Consider the following 18,565-nt stretch of genomic DNA (forward strand, 5'->3'; position numbering starts at 1 on the left):
CTTACATCGCTTACTATTTCGGGGTGTGAACAGCAGCGCCCCCCGCTGCCCCACGGTCAGTTCAGGGAGAGAAGAGAGAACACCACACCAAGTAAAAGCACTACATTTTACACACACATTAGATTAGCACATTTAACCCTTTGTTAACCCCTATTAACCCTTTGATCACCTGTCACCCAGCTAGTGCTATTAGTACAGGGTCAGTATATAGAATTTTTCACTGATCATTGTATTACTGCCACTTTCGGCATCAGATAGCATCAGGGTCAGTTAGCGCCCCTCCCAGCCAGGCTCAGCTAGCGTTAGATTGCCTGCACACTGTCCCACTGAAGCTATAGGTTGCTGATCACTGCCATTACTAATATAGTGTTTGCATGGATCAATATAATGATCACGAACAGAACTATACTAGTGTCTGCTTTGTATAGTGTCCCCAAAAATGTAGTGTTAGCAGGATCAGACCCGTTTGCTGCCAGCAGTAGTGCTTAGCCCCTTCACTGCTTTTCATGGAAATTTGTACCAATTGATTGTGGGCCAAAGCAATTTATATGCACAACAATAAATCATCGTCTACCCAAATTCAGCTCTTGCCAGACAATTCTAATGGAAACCTATAACGGTTTCTGAATTTAAAACTTAATTTGAAAAATCCAAATAACTAAAAAAAAACCTGCTTGTGCAAGGATTGACTCCGTGCCAGTATGTAAACAGCAGTTGCACCATGCATGTGAGGTATCGCTGTGAACATCAAATCAAGGGCAATTCTAGCCCTAGACCTCCTGTGTAAAGATAAATTGGTGACCTGTAAAGGCTTTTAAAACATCGCCTATCGATATTAAAAATGTATGTAATTTGTCGCCATTGCAAGGGAATGCACAATTTTAAAGCATGTCATGTTTGGTATCCATTTACTCGGCATAACATCATCTTTTATATATTATCAAACAATTGGGCAATATATTTTGTTTTTGTGTATTAAAAGTCTATACTGTGCGATGTAACAAAATTCAATGCCCACCGTTTTATTCTCTAGGGCCTCTGCTTTAAAAAAAAATATATAATGTTTTGGGATTCTAAGTAATTTTCTAGCAAAAAAAACCCTGTTTTTACATGTGAACAAAAAGTGTCAGAAAAGGCTTGGATTTCAAGAGTGGGTGATGTGTGGCATAAGCTTCTAATGTTGGCCCTGAAATGCCAGGATAGGAGAAGCAACCCCTACAAATGACCCCTTTTTGGAAAGTAGGCACACCAAGGTATTTGCTAAGAAGCATGGTGAGTATTTTTTTAGATCTCATTTATTGCCACATGTTTTTGGAAAACGAAGAAAGAAAACAAAAATTTATTTTTTTCTTTTCTATTTTTCTTTTTCAAAACCCTGTGACAAAAATTATATCTGTAAAATACTCACCATGCCTCTTATCAAATTACTTGCGGTGTCTACTTTCCAAAACAGGGGTCATTTGGGGGGGGGGGGTGTTTGTACTATCCCAGCATTCTGGCATTTTAGGGCCTCCAAAACTGTGATAGTTAGAGGGGAAGTGATATGAGGAAATATGCTCTTTGAAAGCCTGAAGGTGGTCATTGGATGTTGAGGGCCTGTATGTAGCTAGGCTGCCAAAAAGCCCCTCACATGTGGTATCTCCATACTCAGGAGATATGTTATTCAACATATACCCATGGCATACATGAGCAATATATCATTTAAGTGACAACTTTGTGTTAGAAAAAGAAAAGACATTTTTGAAAAATTTATGCCAAAAAATAAAATGTTCCAGAGACTCAACATGCCTCTCTGCAAAATCCTTGAGGTGTCTACTTTCCAAAAAGGGGTCATTTAGGGGTGTTTGTACTGTCATGGTATTTTAGCACCCCCAAGAAATATGATAGGCAGTCAGAAAGTAAAAGCTGTGAAAATTCCAATATATATACCATACTTTGTAGACACTAAAATTTTCACACAAACCAATTAATATACATGTATTGGGATTTTATTTCACCAAAGGCATGTAGCAAAATACATTTTGGCCTAAATTTATAACTAACTTTGAGTTTATTGGATATTGTTAATAGTGCAGTACAGTATCATCATATAACTGGTGTGGCAGTGATCAGGGACACTGACTGGTGACAGTATGTAAAAATATATAATTTAAAAAAAAAAATTTAAAGTATTTTTTTCTTTATTTTATAGCTTTTTTTCTTTTTGTACATTTTTTCCTATATCCTGTGACCAGAGCAACACAGTGTTACCATAGTAGGTGAGGTGATCAGGAACTTTTTTTTTTACACCTCTATAATTGCTTATAACATCGATACTTTGTTATAAACAATAATTTTTTCTGAATGAAATCTATTCATTCAGTGTGTACTATTGTGATTAGCTATGATTGGCCACAGCTAATCACATGGTACAGATGGGCTGTGATTGGCCCTTTCTGTACCATGTGATCAATGTGAACATTTATAGAGATCAACGTATGGGCAGCACAGGGGCTAAATGGTTAGCACTTCTGCCTGGCAGCACTAGGGTCGTTGGTTCAAATCCCAGCCACGGCACCACCTGCCTGGAGTTTGCATGTTCTCCCTGTGCCTGTGTGGGTTTCCTCTGGGTAATCCAGTTTTCTTCCACACTCCAAAGACATGCTGGTAGGTTAATTGGATCCTGTCTAAAAAATTGCCCCTAGTATGTGTATGAATGTAAGTTAGGGACTTTAGATTGTATGCCCCTTGAGGGTTAAGGACTGATGTGAATGTACAATATATATGTAAAGTGCTGCGTAAATTGATGGCGCTGTATAAGTACCTGAAATAAATAAATAAATCAACACAGCGGTACGTAATGAATGGCATGAATGAGCACCATCTATTGTGATGATTGGTCACAGCAATCACATGGCACCGGCAGTGGGCCAGTGCACTGATCTGTTATCCGCTGTGTCTGGTGGAGCGTGGCCCGTGGGTTCTGTGTGAGGCAAATTCTGGGTGGATGTCATATAATGACCGTCTAGATCTCAAGCAGTCCCGCCTGACCATCATTTGACTATAGGCTGGGTGGGAACTGGTTAAAAAGTGTTAGCTGGAGTTTGGCTTTAATTTGTTACTCTAGTTCATCTAAATCTGCTAGTACATCTAACACTACTCTCTCCACAGGTTTACAATGCTGCTGTCCAAAGGTGTCTCTGTTGCTTCTCCTTCCTGAGTGGGGACACCCTAAGATAGGAAGTGTGTTACTGGCTGGATCACCAGGTAGAAATAAAGAAAAAAATGCCATAAAAGGAAAACTAAACCAGACACTAAATATAGGGTTGGTTCACACCAGAACCATTGAGGTGCATTGGGTGCCAATGCAACCATAACCCAACACCAAGGAAAATAACATTGGCAGCAATAGGTGTTGTTCACACCTATGTGCTAAGGTGCCTTGCATTGCGCTAAATTAATGCATGCAGAAGTTGCGCTAAAATGATGCACACTATATAGTGGGGAAAATAATTATTTGATCTCCTGCAGAATCTGTAACTTTGCCCACTTACAAAGAAATGAAGGGTCTATAATTTTTATCATAGGTGTATTTTAAATGATAGAGACAGATTGTCAACCAAAAATCCAGAAGAAAACACATGATACAAATGTTATAAATTGAGTTGCAGTTCAGTGAGTAAAATAAGTATTTGATTCCCCACCAACCAACAATAATTATTGTCACAATCATGCACACAGGGAGAGGTGCGGTTCACCATTTTGCTCCAAACTTCTGCAGTTTGGTATTTCTTTTAAACTCCTATGCTTTCACTTGAGGGGGGTGGAGGTGTAGCAGTCATGGACACAAGAGCCAGGCATGGCTCACTGTGTTAAGAAGTCTTCATGTTATCCTCTTATTTCCCCCTCCCTCAGGAATGCAATCAGTGTATGATGGTGAGCCCCCTGCCTAACAATTCTTTGCAAATAAGCCAACTGGGTTCTGTTGTAAGAGACACCCCGTTGATTTTGAGTAGAAAAAGAAGCTGTTATGCTTTGTGTGTAGACAGAGAAGTGAGGACCGTCTGCGTTTCAACATCTATCAGACAGAGAGAAAGCAGAATCTCCTGCCATGTCCCAACAAAACTAGCAGTAGAGACAAGAAAGCAAATCATCCGGGAGGTCATAAGACTTGAAACTGCTTAAGCCAAGGCTGATTGGCAAGTACTTTAACCCTTTAAACTTCTTTCTGTTATCTGTTTGCTGTGCTGTTGTGCTCTGTTTATTTATATATATATATATATATATATATATATATATGCTACATCTTTTTTCTGTAAATATTTCTACTGCACCCTTTTGACCTTTTAGTAATAAATCCTACTTTCTGGAAGTGTTGAACTGTTTCTATAGCTCTTTATTGCCACTTACAAATTCATGCCGCTGACGAACGCTACTATGAGTGTTTAACCCTCTGTATAACCTATCCGCAGAGATAGCGGTATACCCGTGAGTAACCAGTCATCCTAGTGTATTGCTGAGTTTCCTCTTTCTCTATACAAAAAGGAGGTGGTGGCAGTGTAAAGGGTTAATTGCGTAATTAACTTGACCCAGTAACAATCTCATTCAGGCTGCCAGTACATAGACTGTGGTCCAATTAGCTGGAAAATTGTTGTGCAGGGTGCAGCTGGGTGTGGCATCATTACGCACGTGACATCGCGGTTTTAGATTGGCTAGTCCTTCGGTCACGAGTTTGGTGAGAAGGTCAGGGGTCTGACGCCACATTCGTCACAATTATGGCTCCAGGAGACTGGCTATGTGCTCATGTGGTACACAAATTTGTCCTGTCAATTTAAGAAGATGCTTCTACCGACAACTTATTATGTGCATTAAAGACACCTGTCCACAGAATTATTATTATTACAGGTACTAATATAGTGCCATCAATTTAAGCGGCGCTTTACATACTGTATTTGTATATACAGTATATATATATATATATATATATATATATATATATATATATATATACATACATACATACATTCACATCAGTCCCTAACCCTCAAGGGGCTTATAGTCTAAGGTCCCTAACTTATATTCATACATACACATACTAGGGCCAACTTACACAGGATCCAGTTAACCTACCAGCATGTCTTTGGAGTGTGGGAGGAAGCTGGAGTACCTGGAGGAAACCCACGCAGGTTAATGCCATGGTTGGGATTGAAACCAACAACCCTAGTACTGCCAGGTGGAAGTGCTAATCATTTAGCCACTGTGCTGCCCTGTTTCTTCCATTCAACCACACCATCAAGACCAAAGAGCTGTCAAAGGGTGTCAGGGACAAGATTGTAGACCTGCACAAGGCTGGAATGGACTACAAGACCATCAGGATGAAGCTTGGTAAGAAGAAGACAACTGTTGGAACGATTATTCACAAATGGAAGAAATACAAAATAACCATCAATCGCCCTGGGTCTGGAGCTCCATGCAAGGTTTCTCCTCATGGGTCAAGAATGATCAGGAGAAAAGTGAGGGATCAGCCTAGAACTACATGGGAGGAGCTTGTGAATGATCTCAAGGCAGTTGGGACCACAGTCATCAAACAAACCATTGGTAACACAATATGTCGCCATGGATTGAAATCCTGCAGCACTCGCAAGGTCCCCCTCCTCAAGAAGACACATGTACAGTCCATTCTAAAGTTTGCCAATGAACATCCAAATAACTCACAGAAGGATTGGGAGAAAGTGCTATGGTCAGACGAGACCAGAATTTAGCTCTTTGCCATTAACTTGACTCGCTGTGTTTGGAGGAAGAAAAATACTGACTATGACCCTAAGAACACCATCCGTACAGTCAAACATGGAGGTGGAAACATTATGCTTTGGGGCCATTCTCTGCTAAGGGTACAGGCCAGCTTTGCAGCATTGAGGGGCCAATGGATGTGGCCATGTATTGTAAAATCTTGAAAGAAAACCTTCTTCCTTCAGCCAGAACATTGAAGTTGGGTCATGGATGGGTCTTCCAGCATGACATTGACCCAAAACATGCCACCAAAGCAACAAAGGAGTGGCTCAAGAAGAAGCATATTAAGGTCATGGAGTGGCCTAGCCAGTCTCCAGACCTTAATCCTATCAAAAATTTATGGAGGGAGCTGAAACTTTAAGTTGCCAAGCGACAGCCAAGAAGCCTTAAGGACAGGGGCGAACTGACCATTTGGAAACTGGGGCACCACCCGAGGGACCGGGGTCAGTAGGGGGCCCCATGAGATGCATACAAAAAAAGAGGGTTGTGAAAAGAGATTCACAGAAAAGCGGCTACATAATGAACAGAACGTGACACTCAGGAAATAATTTCCAAAAATTATGCTTTATTACACATATATAGATAAGACATATGGGCATTTGCCCTGGTTTACCATCACCTCAGTATGAGACAATACACACAGACCTAAAACCATTTAAAATGACACCAGAACCGGTCTAAATGTGTGTGTACAGCAGGGAAAATGGCTACATGAGTCTAGTGTCCCTGTAGCACAAACACATAGGTGAACACTTCCCTAGGGAGGTATATCCAAAAATTATGCCATGGGCATACCAAAATGGAGGATATAAGGGATTAAGCAGTAACCATTATGGCAAATCCCTATCAAGGAATCCAAAAATTATGCTATAATGTGTATATCACATGTATGCAATTGAGCAAGCACAATATGCGTCAAAAAGGAGAGTGGCAGGCCTCAGGCCTGTATGAAGAAAGACATAAATGTCAAATATATTATACAATACATTCCTGGACTATACACCACTTTTGTTGTGGTTGTTTCATTGGTCCTGACGAAGCTGAGTGAGATACGCCCATCGGCGAAACGCGTTGACGTCATACGTCAGATACGTCACTTCCGGTCATGCGCACTAGGTGGAACGCACGCTGACCCATAGGGAGGAAGCCATCTTCACAAGCCATGAGGCAAGCTTAAGCAGCACAAGCGCCGAGAAGGGGCTGGAACCCGCGGTATATCGGCGGATGTCAGCGGTGGTTCCTTGGCCGCCTTGGCCCTGTATGGCAGTACCTATGAAGGACTTTTCTTTCATTCCTGTTATCCATAGCACAGGTGGTGAGTGGATCGTTACAGGACATTAGATATATGGTCCTCTGTGAACTATATGACCTATATATCTTCCATAGAGTGTTAGCTCTGTCAGTGACTTTCCACATATTGTTTGTTTCACTACAGGATGGGGACATCATGGTGCTATGTATAGGAAACAAGATATACCATCATATATATCTCAACAGGCAGAAGAGTCTTTGGGATGTGTTGTATCTTTTCCTACAAAAAGTGGTGTATAGTCCACATGCAGTGGTGAAGAAACCATTTCAAGCAGAATGCTGCTGTGTGCATCTTTTCCTCCATCCTGGAAATAAATGGGGCATATTCCCATCTAAGAGCTTTAGGAAACAGCTATCTATATTACAGATGAATGGGCCCCAACCACTTGTGCCGGCACAGGAATGTATTGTATAATATATTTGACATTTATGTCTTTCTTCATACAGGCCTGAGGCCTGCCACTCTCCTTTTTGACGCATATTGTGCTTGCTCAATTGCATACATGTGATATACACATTATAGCATAATTTTTGGATTCCTTGATAGGGATTTGCCATAATGGTTACTGCTTAATCCCTTATATCCTCCATTTTGGTATGCCCATGGCATAATTTTTGGATACACCTCCCTAGGGAAGTGTTCACCTATGTGTTTGTGCTACAGGGACACTAGACTCATGTAGCTATTTTCCCTGCTGTACACACACATTTAGACCGGTTCTGGTGTCATTTTAAATGGTTTTAGGTCTGTGTGTATTGTCTCATACTGAGGTGATGGTAAACCAGGGCAAATGCCCATATGTCTTATCTATATATGTGTAATAAAGCATAATTTTTGGAAATTATTTCCTGAGTGTCACGTTCTGTTCATTATGTAGCCGCTTTTCTGTGAATCTCTTTTCACAACCCTCTTTTTTTGTATGCCTCTTTTGGCTACTGAATGGAGACCATACATTGGGTGACACGCTAATTTATCCAATAACCTCTTAAATAATTATCTTGGCCCCATGAGATGCCCCTGGTACCTTTTTCATAGGCTTTTTTGAGTTTGGGCAAGGACACAGGGGCCCCATGATCCCCTATTGCCCGGGGGCCCCATGAGTTGTCAGTTCGCCCCTGCTTAAGGATTTAGAAACGATATGTGAAGAAGAGTGGACCAACATCCCTCCTGAAATGTGGGCTAATCTGGTAACTAACTACAAGATACCTCTTCCCTCTGCTTGCCAACAAGGGTTTCTCCACCGAGTACTAAATCATGTTTTGCTTGGGGATCAAATACTTATTTTACTCACTGAACTTGCAACTCAATATATAACATCTATATCATGTGTTTTTTTTTCTGGATTTTTGGTTGATATTCTGTCTCTATCATTTAAAATACACATATGATAAAAATTATAAACCTTTCATTTCTTTGTAAGTGGGCAAACCTACAAAATCTGCAAGGGATCAAATAATTATTTTCCCCACTGTATATGAGGAGTCTTTAAGTGGGAAGAGAGGGTTCCCAGCTGTGCCTGGGCTAAGAGCAGATGGATGCCAGAAAGTAAATGATACATGAATCACCTGCCCTTACCTAAGATGGCCACTGCGAGAAATGCCAGAGGATGCTTTTTAAAATGATTTCTCAGCAAAATAAAGCATGGAGACATTGGTGGATAGTTGCGTTGAATGGTTTGTTTTGAATATTAAAAATGAATTAAAAAACATTTTTTGTTTGTGATGCCCAAATGCAGTGCAGTTCCATATTAAAGCTTAGTACACATGATCATAAAATCAGACCAAAAATAATGCTTTCAAACCGATCGCACGATAATCTCACTGTTTCGTCCAAAATTATTAGAAGGGACAAACACAACATATTTTTTTGTATGATACCAGATCGTACAATTTTCATTTAATAGGTACAGTATTCATCCAAAAAAATTGGAAGAGTAAGACCATGCATGCTCAGAAACCAAAGAATACATTACAATACAACACATTACATCACTTCTGAAGTTGTATTTTGTCATATAAGAATCTTTGTAACTTTAGTAACCTCTTCATTTTCAATATGAGACTAGCATGCAAAAAAAAGACGATAATTTGTCCGATTTTCTCATCATTCATACCAGGCTTAAAAGTCACATATTGCTCACTGTAAGAACACCAACCTAATTAAATCCCATTGAAGATGCCTTTCACAGCACACCACAGGTATGATCAAACATGGGTAATGATCACACAACACTACTTCTATCATTTGTATACACTACTGCGTATGCTAATTACTTTTGCAGTGACAAGAAAGCATTTTTCATTCCCAGCTGAGTTTTTGTTATTATAATTAAAACAAACAAATGGAAAAGCATATAACTATTTGCTCAAGTTCAACAAGTGTATTATAAATGCATTTTTCCTAGCAATGCAATTATATTTGCAATTACTTCTAATTTGAAATAATTTGATATTGTTCATTAATTTCCTTGAAGTATAATTGTTTAATTCCAAATTTACTAAAAATTTATTGCAATGCAGTTATATACTGTATTTTCTTTTCAATCATTTTCACTTACATTTTTTAAAGACTAAAGTTGTACACAGTGGTTAATTTATATTACAATTATAATAATACAGGATTTATATAGTGCCAACAGTTTGCTCAGCACTTTACAATATAAAAAGAGACAATACAGCAACAATACAGTTCAATACAAGAAGGTTAGGAGGGCCCTGCTCCTTGGAGCTTACAATACAAGGGAGGGGCTGGTGGTACAAAATATTATATCATATAGTGCAAGCATTCATATATCAATTATCCCTAAATGTACAATATATAGGAGTACTGCTGAGAAAATCATAGCTACCAAATGTCCTACATTGGAAGGACTGTTCCTCTTTTTGAACCAGGTCCCTCTGTCCCTCTTTCATTTTCAGTTATTTCCACCAGTCTCTTGTATAGATTTCCATTAAAAAATATGTATAATTTAACCAGTTCCAGACTTTGGGCATGCTACATGCTCCAGAAAAAAAACCTTCATCATTACACACAGGATGTGTACAGCATGTCTAACCTCTCTTCCCTGCTTCTGGGACCACTCTCCCAGTATACAGTAATTGTTTGCTTTGATGAAAGCAAAGCCGGGATTACTGTATACTCAGCCCTGGTTCACACTGATGCGGTGTGGAATTCACAGTGTTTTCAGTGCTAATTCCGCACCATATCAGAATCACACCCCATTCCTGCGAACCTCTGCGGGTGTGTATGTTAAGTTAACAACACTCCGAAAGCGGTCCGCAAAATACGGTGCAATGTGCAGAATCAGGTGTGATCACCTATGCTATCTAATTCTAGTACGGACCCAAAAAAGGGTCCTGCATATTTTTGGTGCGGGTGCGGTGCAAATAGAGCCATACAAAATGTATGGCTCCAATTGCACCGCACACAAATCGCATGTGATTTGTACAGGAATGCGGTGCAGTTCCTGTGCGAATCACATGCAATATACCGCACCGCATATATGTGAACCCAAAGGTGTCAGCAGCTGCAGCTGTCAAAAAAGCAGTCTACAGTGTTTATATATAACACTTGCTCAGGCAGGAGTATATAAAGTTACAATGTAACATAATGTTGCTTTTCTATCTTTCAGTTAATTCATCTGCAGATCAAAGGCTTGAACATAGATCTACAAATGATGTCAGTTACCTTAGATTGTACACCCCTTGAGGGTTAGGGACTGATGTGAATGTACAATATATATGTAAAGAGCTGCGTACATTGATGGCACTATATAAGTACCTGTAGTAGTAGTGAAAAAAAACTGACAATTAAAAAAAAAATGTTTTTTGGAATAAAATGTTCCTTTTTTTAACCCCTTAATAATCCTTAGATTAATGAGCTCTAATTAAGGCTAGGTTCACACCTATGCAGTTTGCGTTTGATCCGTTTCTGCAGTGTTTTTTGTGTTGCTTTTTTGCACATGCATTTTTGCCATGTTTTTTATGCATTTTTTTTCCTTGTTGCTAGGCACATTAAAATGCAAAATGGAGCAAAAACACACTACATGCTTTTCTGCAGAATTTCCATTGAAGTCTATAGAACCAAAAATGCAATTTTTTGCACTCAAAAAAGTCCATGACCCTTTCCTAAGAATGCACCGAGTGAAAACATGTGAACATGTCTCATAGGAAATCATGTTAAATGGACTGTAGTGTGTTTCTGCAAAAGGCAAAACGCTGCGGAAAACGCTTAGGATGGGAACCTAGGGTAACTCCATATTCTCCCTCTCTCTTCAACTATTATTTTCCTGCAATTTTTGGGGTTTTTGTCTGTCATTAACTATTATTGTTTAAGTTTTTTGGTTTTGGATTGGTAATATTTTCACACATTTAACATAAATTTACACGTTTCCCATTTAAAAAAGCACAACATTGAAAAAAGTGTATATAACTTTGCAATGCTTTGTACCAGAATAATTTTAAATTCACTTTACATAGGAAAAATTACAGAATAAAATGCATACTTTTATGTGCTGTAAAACTTTTTTTTTTTAAACTAACACTGTACAAAAAAAAAAAAAGAAAAAGTACATTTTGGTTAACCACTTGCCCTCCAGAAGATTTACCACCCTTCCTGACCAAGCCATTTTTTGTGATACGGCACTGCATTACTTTAACTGACTATTGCGCAGTCATGCAACGCTGCACCCAAATGAAATTTACGTCCTTTTCCCCCACAAATAGTTTTCTTTTGCTGGTATTTGTCTGTGCATTTTTTATTTTTTGCGATATAAATAAATAGTTTTGATTAAAAAAACTATATTTTTGACTTTTTGCTATTAAACAAGTCCAGTAAAAAACTTTAAAAATTTAATTTCATCATACATTTAGGCCAAAATGTATTCTGCTACATGTCTTTGCTAAAAAAAAATCTCCATACATGTAAATTAATTGGTTTACATGAAAGTTATAGCATTTACAAATGGAGGTACAGATACTGGAATTTTTTTTTTTTTACTAGTGATGGAGGCGATCAGCGACTTATAGTGGGACTGTGGCAGGCATTCTGACACTGGGTGGAACTGACTTGGTGTCAATGACATCCCCAGTGACACCAATACAGTGATCAGTGCTAATGGCACTGGGCAGGAAGGGGTTAACATCTAGGGTGGGTAAAGGGTTAATGCTATGCAGTGTGCAGGAGCTGACAGGGGAGAGATCTGTGTTTGTACACAGGTTTCTCCCCCCGTTGGTAATACTTGGCGATTGCCGCGTGCCTATGGGGTGTCACCAGCTGGGACTCAGTGATTGACAGCAGAGGCCGCAACTTGGCCTCTGTGTATATATATATGAATTTTAGTGCACACAATATAATTTCCAATTTTTGTAAAATATAAACAATGATGTTGTATTGATTAAATAAACACCAAACATGTCAAGATTTAAATTGTGCATGCCTATGAAATGGCAACAAACTACAGTACCTAAAATTGTCCATAGAAGGGACTTTAAAAGCCTTTACAGGTTATCAGTGTAGACTTTTGGGGTGATACTTCACGTGTGGTGCAATCATCATTTACATATGCGTGCCGGACCTATTTGTACTTCAGTAGGGGAAAGTGGTGCTTTATTTTTTTTTTAATATATACATTTACTTTTTTAAAAATGTTTTTTTCATTTAAATGTACTACTAGGTAATCACAAGGGTGGACAAAACTCCTTGTGATAGCTTTGGGCAGTGACAGGTACTCTTTATGGATACATCAGGGGTCCATTAGACCCTTGATATGTCCCTTGCCCTTCAAAGCATCTGATCAAACACAGATCATGTTTGATCAGGTTTGATCAGATACTTCTCTGGCTGTAAGGGTCAGGAAGTGACTTCTAGCTTTATTCATCACAGATGAGATTGGGGAATGGATGTTCCTCCATATCTTCTGTGGGCAGCTGACATGACTGCTTACAGTAGTCCCAGCCTCCCTGGTGGAATGAGAGAGCCCAGAAATCGGGGTGGGCTGTGGCAGGAGGAAGGGGGTGGGGTTCCACAGCCTGAATTTATGCTCTGCCTTATGAAAAAGTATGCAAGGAAAAATAAAAAAAAAATCATATTTAGAGCATCTCTTCAATTATGGCACATTTCCTCATATTATGTCCATTTAAAACACTGCAAGTATAGAAAACTATCTGGTGATCCTGCCAAAAATGTAGCTAGCTCCCTACTATCTCTGACTGGGCGGACAATGCTGCTGCTGCACTGAGATTGCAGGAGGGGGGAAAGGCAGGCAGGTGCTGTAACCTAGAGCATCCAACCAAAATTCATCTAGTACTGGGCAGAAACAGAATACATTTTGATTGACTTCTGCATATAAAAAAATGCCCATGAACAGCAAAGCAGCAGGTTCATTTTAATACACACCACAACAGACAGAAACAGCTGCCTTCCTTCTGCCATCCCGATTCTCCAGTCAACACTAAGGACAAAAGGAAAGCTCCCAGTCACTGGAGTCAGCACTCACAGGGGGTTATGGACTAACTATTTGACAAATCTGACTGGCCCAGTGCTGTCACATGGAGTAATTCACATGCTCCACCATACCTGACAAGTAAATTACCAATTATCTATACGGTTAACTTATAAATATATATAAATACACAAACGCACAGTGCAGAAAACAATTATCTGATCCCCTGCAGATGTTGTAAGTTTGCCCATTTACAAAGAAATGATAGTGACAGAAAATTAAAGATACCAAAAATCCCCCCCAAAAAAAACACGATACAAATGTTATAAATTTCTTTATAACCCTTCATTTCTTTGTAAGTGGGCAAACTTACAAAATCTGCAGGGGATCAAATAATTATCCCCCCCCCAAAAAAACAAACAAACAAAACAAAACAATTATATATATATATATATATATATATACATACATATGTGTGTGTGTGTGTGTGTGTGTGTTATTTTTTTATTGTTTAATAATAATAATATATATATATATATATATATATATATTCAACTACAGTATGTGACACCTGGGGCAATGTTGGGGCATCTTGTTAATAATGGATAAGTGATTCTGCTAAAATATTTCTTGATATCATACTGTATATACTTTTGTTTGTTAGTTTTCATATAGCTAGTTATGTGACTCACACTGTATGTTTGGAAAAGGGAAATTTATTCTGGTAAATTAATGTGAATTGGACTCTCTAGAGAAAAGCTTTTATGTCAGCAAGAGAACAATGATAAACATTAACATGTAAGCAGACTATGATATCATTTTATTACATGTGATGATGCAGTCTATGAAATCTTTCAGTACATGCAAGCTGACTATGACAATTTTTTTTATGTATGACATTCTGTCACCCTCTATAACATCTGATTAGTATCAGTGGATTATAAACTGATTCATAGATTCTGCTATTAAAAAAAACTTTGGTAACCAAAAAAATTTTTCCTAAAATTACAGATTTTTATATGGAATTAAAATAAATCTGCTTCTTAGTAAATCATTCCTCCTCACAGTAAAGTCAAATTGCAGTTTTAAGGTATGTCCTCACTGTAATTTGACAGACAACCCACTCTGACCCTGCTCATATTCACAAAAAGACATATAAAAAGCCTCTCCTTTAATTCAAAACTAGTATATTAAGCCTGTATCTTCTTACCTTGAGCTTTCTAACTGCATCTCTCACAACTTCAGTGCCTTTAGGTTGTTCAACCTCTGTGCTTCCAAGAAACTACAAAAGAAAATAAGTAGTTAGTAGTTCACAGGGTAACATTGTTCAGCTGAAACGTTTTGTTACATGTAAAGAATATGTGAAGAAAAATCAAAATTTCCAGTTCAGCCAATGGCTTAGTGTCTAGATGGCTTGCAATGAAATCATAAGAAAAAAGAGGTCCACAGACCTTATCTGTTGAATCCTTTTATTGGTATGTCTGGCTTTAATAGGATTCAATCATGCCTAGATCAAAACATAGAGCTAGGCTCAGAATGAAAGTTTAAAAAAAATATTTGACAGCCTCGATAGACTATCAGCTTCCAGGTTTTATTATCAAAGCCTAATTGAACAAGCTGAAGATAGAAGTTGATTGGCTATACCATGCACAGCTGCACCAGATTTTGAGTGCACCAGTTTTAGTAAATCCCCCCCCCCCCCCCATGTGCCCAAAAACATCAGATCACAGTCTCCCAATACCACTGAATCATGACACAATTTCATCTGAGTTGTCCAAGATGCTGCTAGCCAGATACTTTAGAATGGATCTAGTCATCAGAATGTTTAGAAAACCTGTTCCAGTCAAGCCTGTTCCTTGGCTTTCATGCTAATTTTTTTCACTTTGATACTTTCTAATCTGTTCACCTGGAAAAGGTATAGGCATAGAAAATTCTGTCAGTTTTCTGGCACTCTGTGACACATGCTCTGTGTCTGTGTCTTAAAATTACTGAGACAGACACAGCCAGGAATCTAACATTTTAAGAATGAGAACAGCAATGGCAGTCTAGTTCACTCATGACAGATGTGCTTTAAAGTGGGCAGCACAGTGGCTAAATGGTTAGCACTTCCATCTGGCAGTACTAGGGTCATTGGTTCAAATCACAACCACAGCAACATCTGTTTAGTGTTTGCATGTCCTCCCTGTACCTGCCTGGGTTTCCTCAGGGTACTCCAGTTTCCTCCCACACTCCAAAAACATGCTGGTAGATTAATTGGCTCCTGTCTAAATTGGCCCTAGTATGTGTATGTATGAATGTAAGTTAAGGACCTTAGATTGTACACCCCTTGAGGGTTAGGGACTGATGTGAATGTACAATATATATGTAAAGCACCATGTAAATTTACAGCACTGTATAACTACCTGTAATAATAAAGTATAGGCAGCGACAAGTGACAACAGTTCAGATACCAATCCATTTTAATACGTCTTTTCTCTCTAAAAACAGACAGACCACTGAACAAACTAAGCCTTTTATCTCCTCTTTACCCAAAAATATCAGTCCAAGTCAACCCTTGTTGGTTAGCCTGGGGAAGTATTAGAAACCCTGTTTGCTTTATAATGCTCTCAGTTTATTGGGAAGTTTTGAATAGGGCACCTACCCATGTTAGATAATTAAGTTACCACACTGTCCCTCTGCCTTACACACAGTCTAATCCTCAGATGAACTCCTGGACACTATAGACATCAAAAGGCTGCACATCAATAACCAGTAAAGCCTGTTAAAAAGCTTTCTATTGAGGTCTTTAGTAGCAAGTCCTGCATGTGTCAATAGTGCTGTAGAGTAGCGGGAAGATATGAAGAAAGATGTGTAGTGCCAGGCAGGCAACTTTATTTTATGTAAGTATAATAAAAAATTTAAAATGTAACATTATAATATACAGTATATTACCACCGTGATCACAAAGGAGGGCAGCTTAACTACTTCCGGACCGCCCACCCACAATGTATTGCAGACGGCCAGCCCTTGCAGGCACAGCAACATACTGATATGTCATTGCTTGCTTACCGATTTAAGGCGTGTGCATGCGTGCCCCATTCTCCACCCTGATATCCACTATGATTGTACACAGCGGGAGCCTGTCAGCAGGTCCTGGCCAATGATTCATGGTGGGGACCTGCTGATTGGCTGTGTATAATCACTGCCCAGTGTACTGTGCTGACAATCAACACTGGGCTCTGTATAGAAAGAACAATCTCTCTGTTTTCCATCCCTGCAAAGCACGTATGATAAAAAAAGATGTCTATTGGTAAAAGCAGCACATACAGTCAGGTCCATAAATATTGGGACATCGACACAATTCTAACATTTTTGGCTCTATACACCATCACAATGGATGTGAAATGAAACAAACAAGATGTGCTTTAACTGCAGACTGTCAGCTTTAATTTGAGGGTATTTACATCCAAATCAGGTGAACGGTGTAGGAATTACAACAGTTTGCATATGTGCTTCCCACTTGTTAAGGGACCAAAAGTAATGGGACAGAATAATAATCATAAATCAAACTTTCACTTTTTAATACTTGGTTGCAAATCCTTTGCAGTCAATTACAGCCTGAAGTGTGGAACGCATAGACATCACCAGACGCTGGGTTTCATCCCTGGTGATGCTCTGCCAGGCCTCTACTGCAATTGTCTTCAGTTCCTGCTTGTTCTTGGGGCATTTTCCCTTCAGTTTTGTCTTCAGCAAGTGAAATGCATGCTCAATCGGATTCAGGTCAGGTGATGGACTTGGCCATTGCATAACATTCCACTTCTTTCCCTTAAAAAACTTTTTGGTTGCTTTTGCAGTCTGCTTTGGGTCATTGTCCATCTGTACTGTGAAGCGTCCAATGAGTTGTGAAGCATTTGGCTGAATATGAGCAGATAATATTCCCGAAACACTTCACAATTCATCCTGCTGCTTTTGTCAGCAGTCACATCATCAATAAATACAAGAAAAGCAGTTCCATTGGCAGCCATACATGCCCACGCCATGACACTACCACCACCATGCTTCACTGATGAGGTGGTATGCTTAGGATCATGAGCAGTTCCTTCTCCATACTCTTCTCTTCCCATCACTCTGGTACAAGTTGATCTTGGTCTCATCTGTCCATAGGATGTTGTTCCAGAACTGTGAAGGCTTTTTTAGATGTCGTTTGGCAAACTCTAATCTGGCCTTCCTGTTTTTGAGTCTCACCAATGGTTTCCATCTTGTGGTGAACCCTCTGTATTCACTCTGATGAAGTCTTCTCTTGATTGGTGACTTTGACACACATACACCTACCTCCTGGAGAGTGTTCTTGATCTGGCCAACTGTTGTGAAGGGTGTTTTCTTCACCAGGGAAAGAATTCTTTGGTCATCCACCACAGTTGTTTTCCGTGGTCTTCCGGGTCTATTGGGGTTGCTGAGCTCACCGATGTGTTCCTTCTTTTTAAGAATGTTCCAAACAGTTGTTTTGGCCACGCCTAATGTTTTTGCTATCTCTCTGGTGGGTTTGTTTTGTTTTTTCAGCCTAATGATGGCTTGCTTCACTGATAGTGACAGCTCTTTGGATCCCATCTTGAGAGTTGACAGCAACAGATTCCAAATGCAAATAGCACACTTGAAATGAACTCTGGACCTTTTATCTGCTCATTGTAATTGGGATAATGAGGGAATAACACACACCTGGCCATAGAACAGCTGAGAAGCCAATTGTCCCATTACTTTTGGTCCCTTAACAAGTGGGCAGGACATATGCAAACTGTTGTAATTCCTACACCGTTCACCTGATTTGGATGTAAATACCCTCAAATTAAAGCTGACAGTCTGCAGTTAAAGCACATCTTGTTTGTTTCATTTCAAATCCATTGTGGTGGTGTATAGAGCCAAAAATGTTAGAATTGTGTAGATGTCCCAATATTTATGGACCTGACTGTAATACATACATTACACATTGTTAGGCGCACATTTAATCCCTTTATCTCCCTAGATGTTAACCCATCCAGCCAGTGTCATTAGTACAGTGACAGTGT

The 18,565-nt window shown here is 39.2% G+C and overlaps 1 protein-coding gene across 5 annotated transcripts in view; it reads right to left on the reverse strand.

Moving 5' to 3' along the window:
- Window positions 1-18,565, reverse strand: part of GULP1 (GULP PTB domain containing engulfment adaptor 1) — a 639,668-nt gene that overhangs the window by 223,697 nt on the left and 397,406 nt on the right. For all 5 annotated transcript variants that reach the window (XM_089670051.1, XM_089670042.1, XM_089670060.1 and 2 more), the window contains one exon: window positions 14,734-14,805. In XM_089670051.1, coding sequence (XP_089526177.1) covers window positions 14,734-14,805 — 72 coding nt within the window. The remainder of the gene's footprint in view (window positions 1-14,733; window positions 14,806-18,565) is intronic.

The sequence above is a fragment of the Staurois parvus genome, unplaced genomic scaffold, assembly GCF_062004578.1.
Source record: "Staurois parvus isolate SC_StPar_1 unplaced genomic scaffold, SC_StPar_1.0 ptg000011l, whole genome shotgun sequence".
Lineage (NCBI taxonomy): Eukaryota > Metazoa > Chordata > Amphibia > Anura > Ranidae > Staurois > Staurois parvus.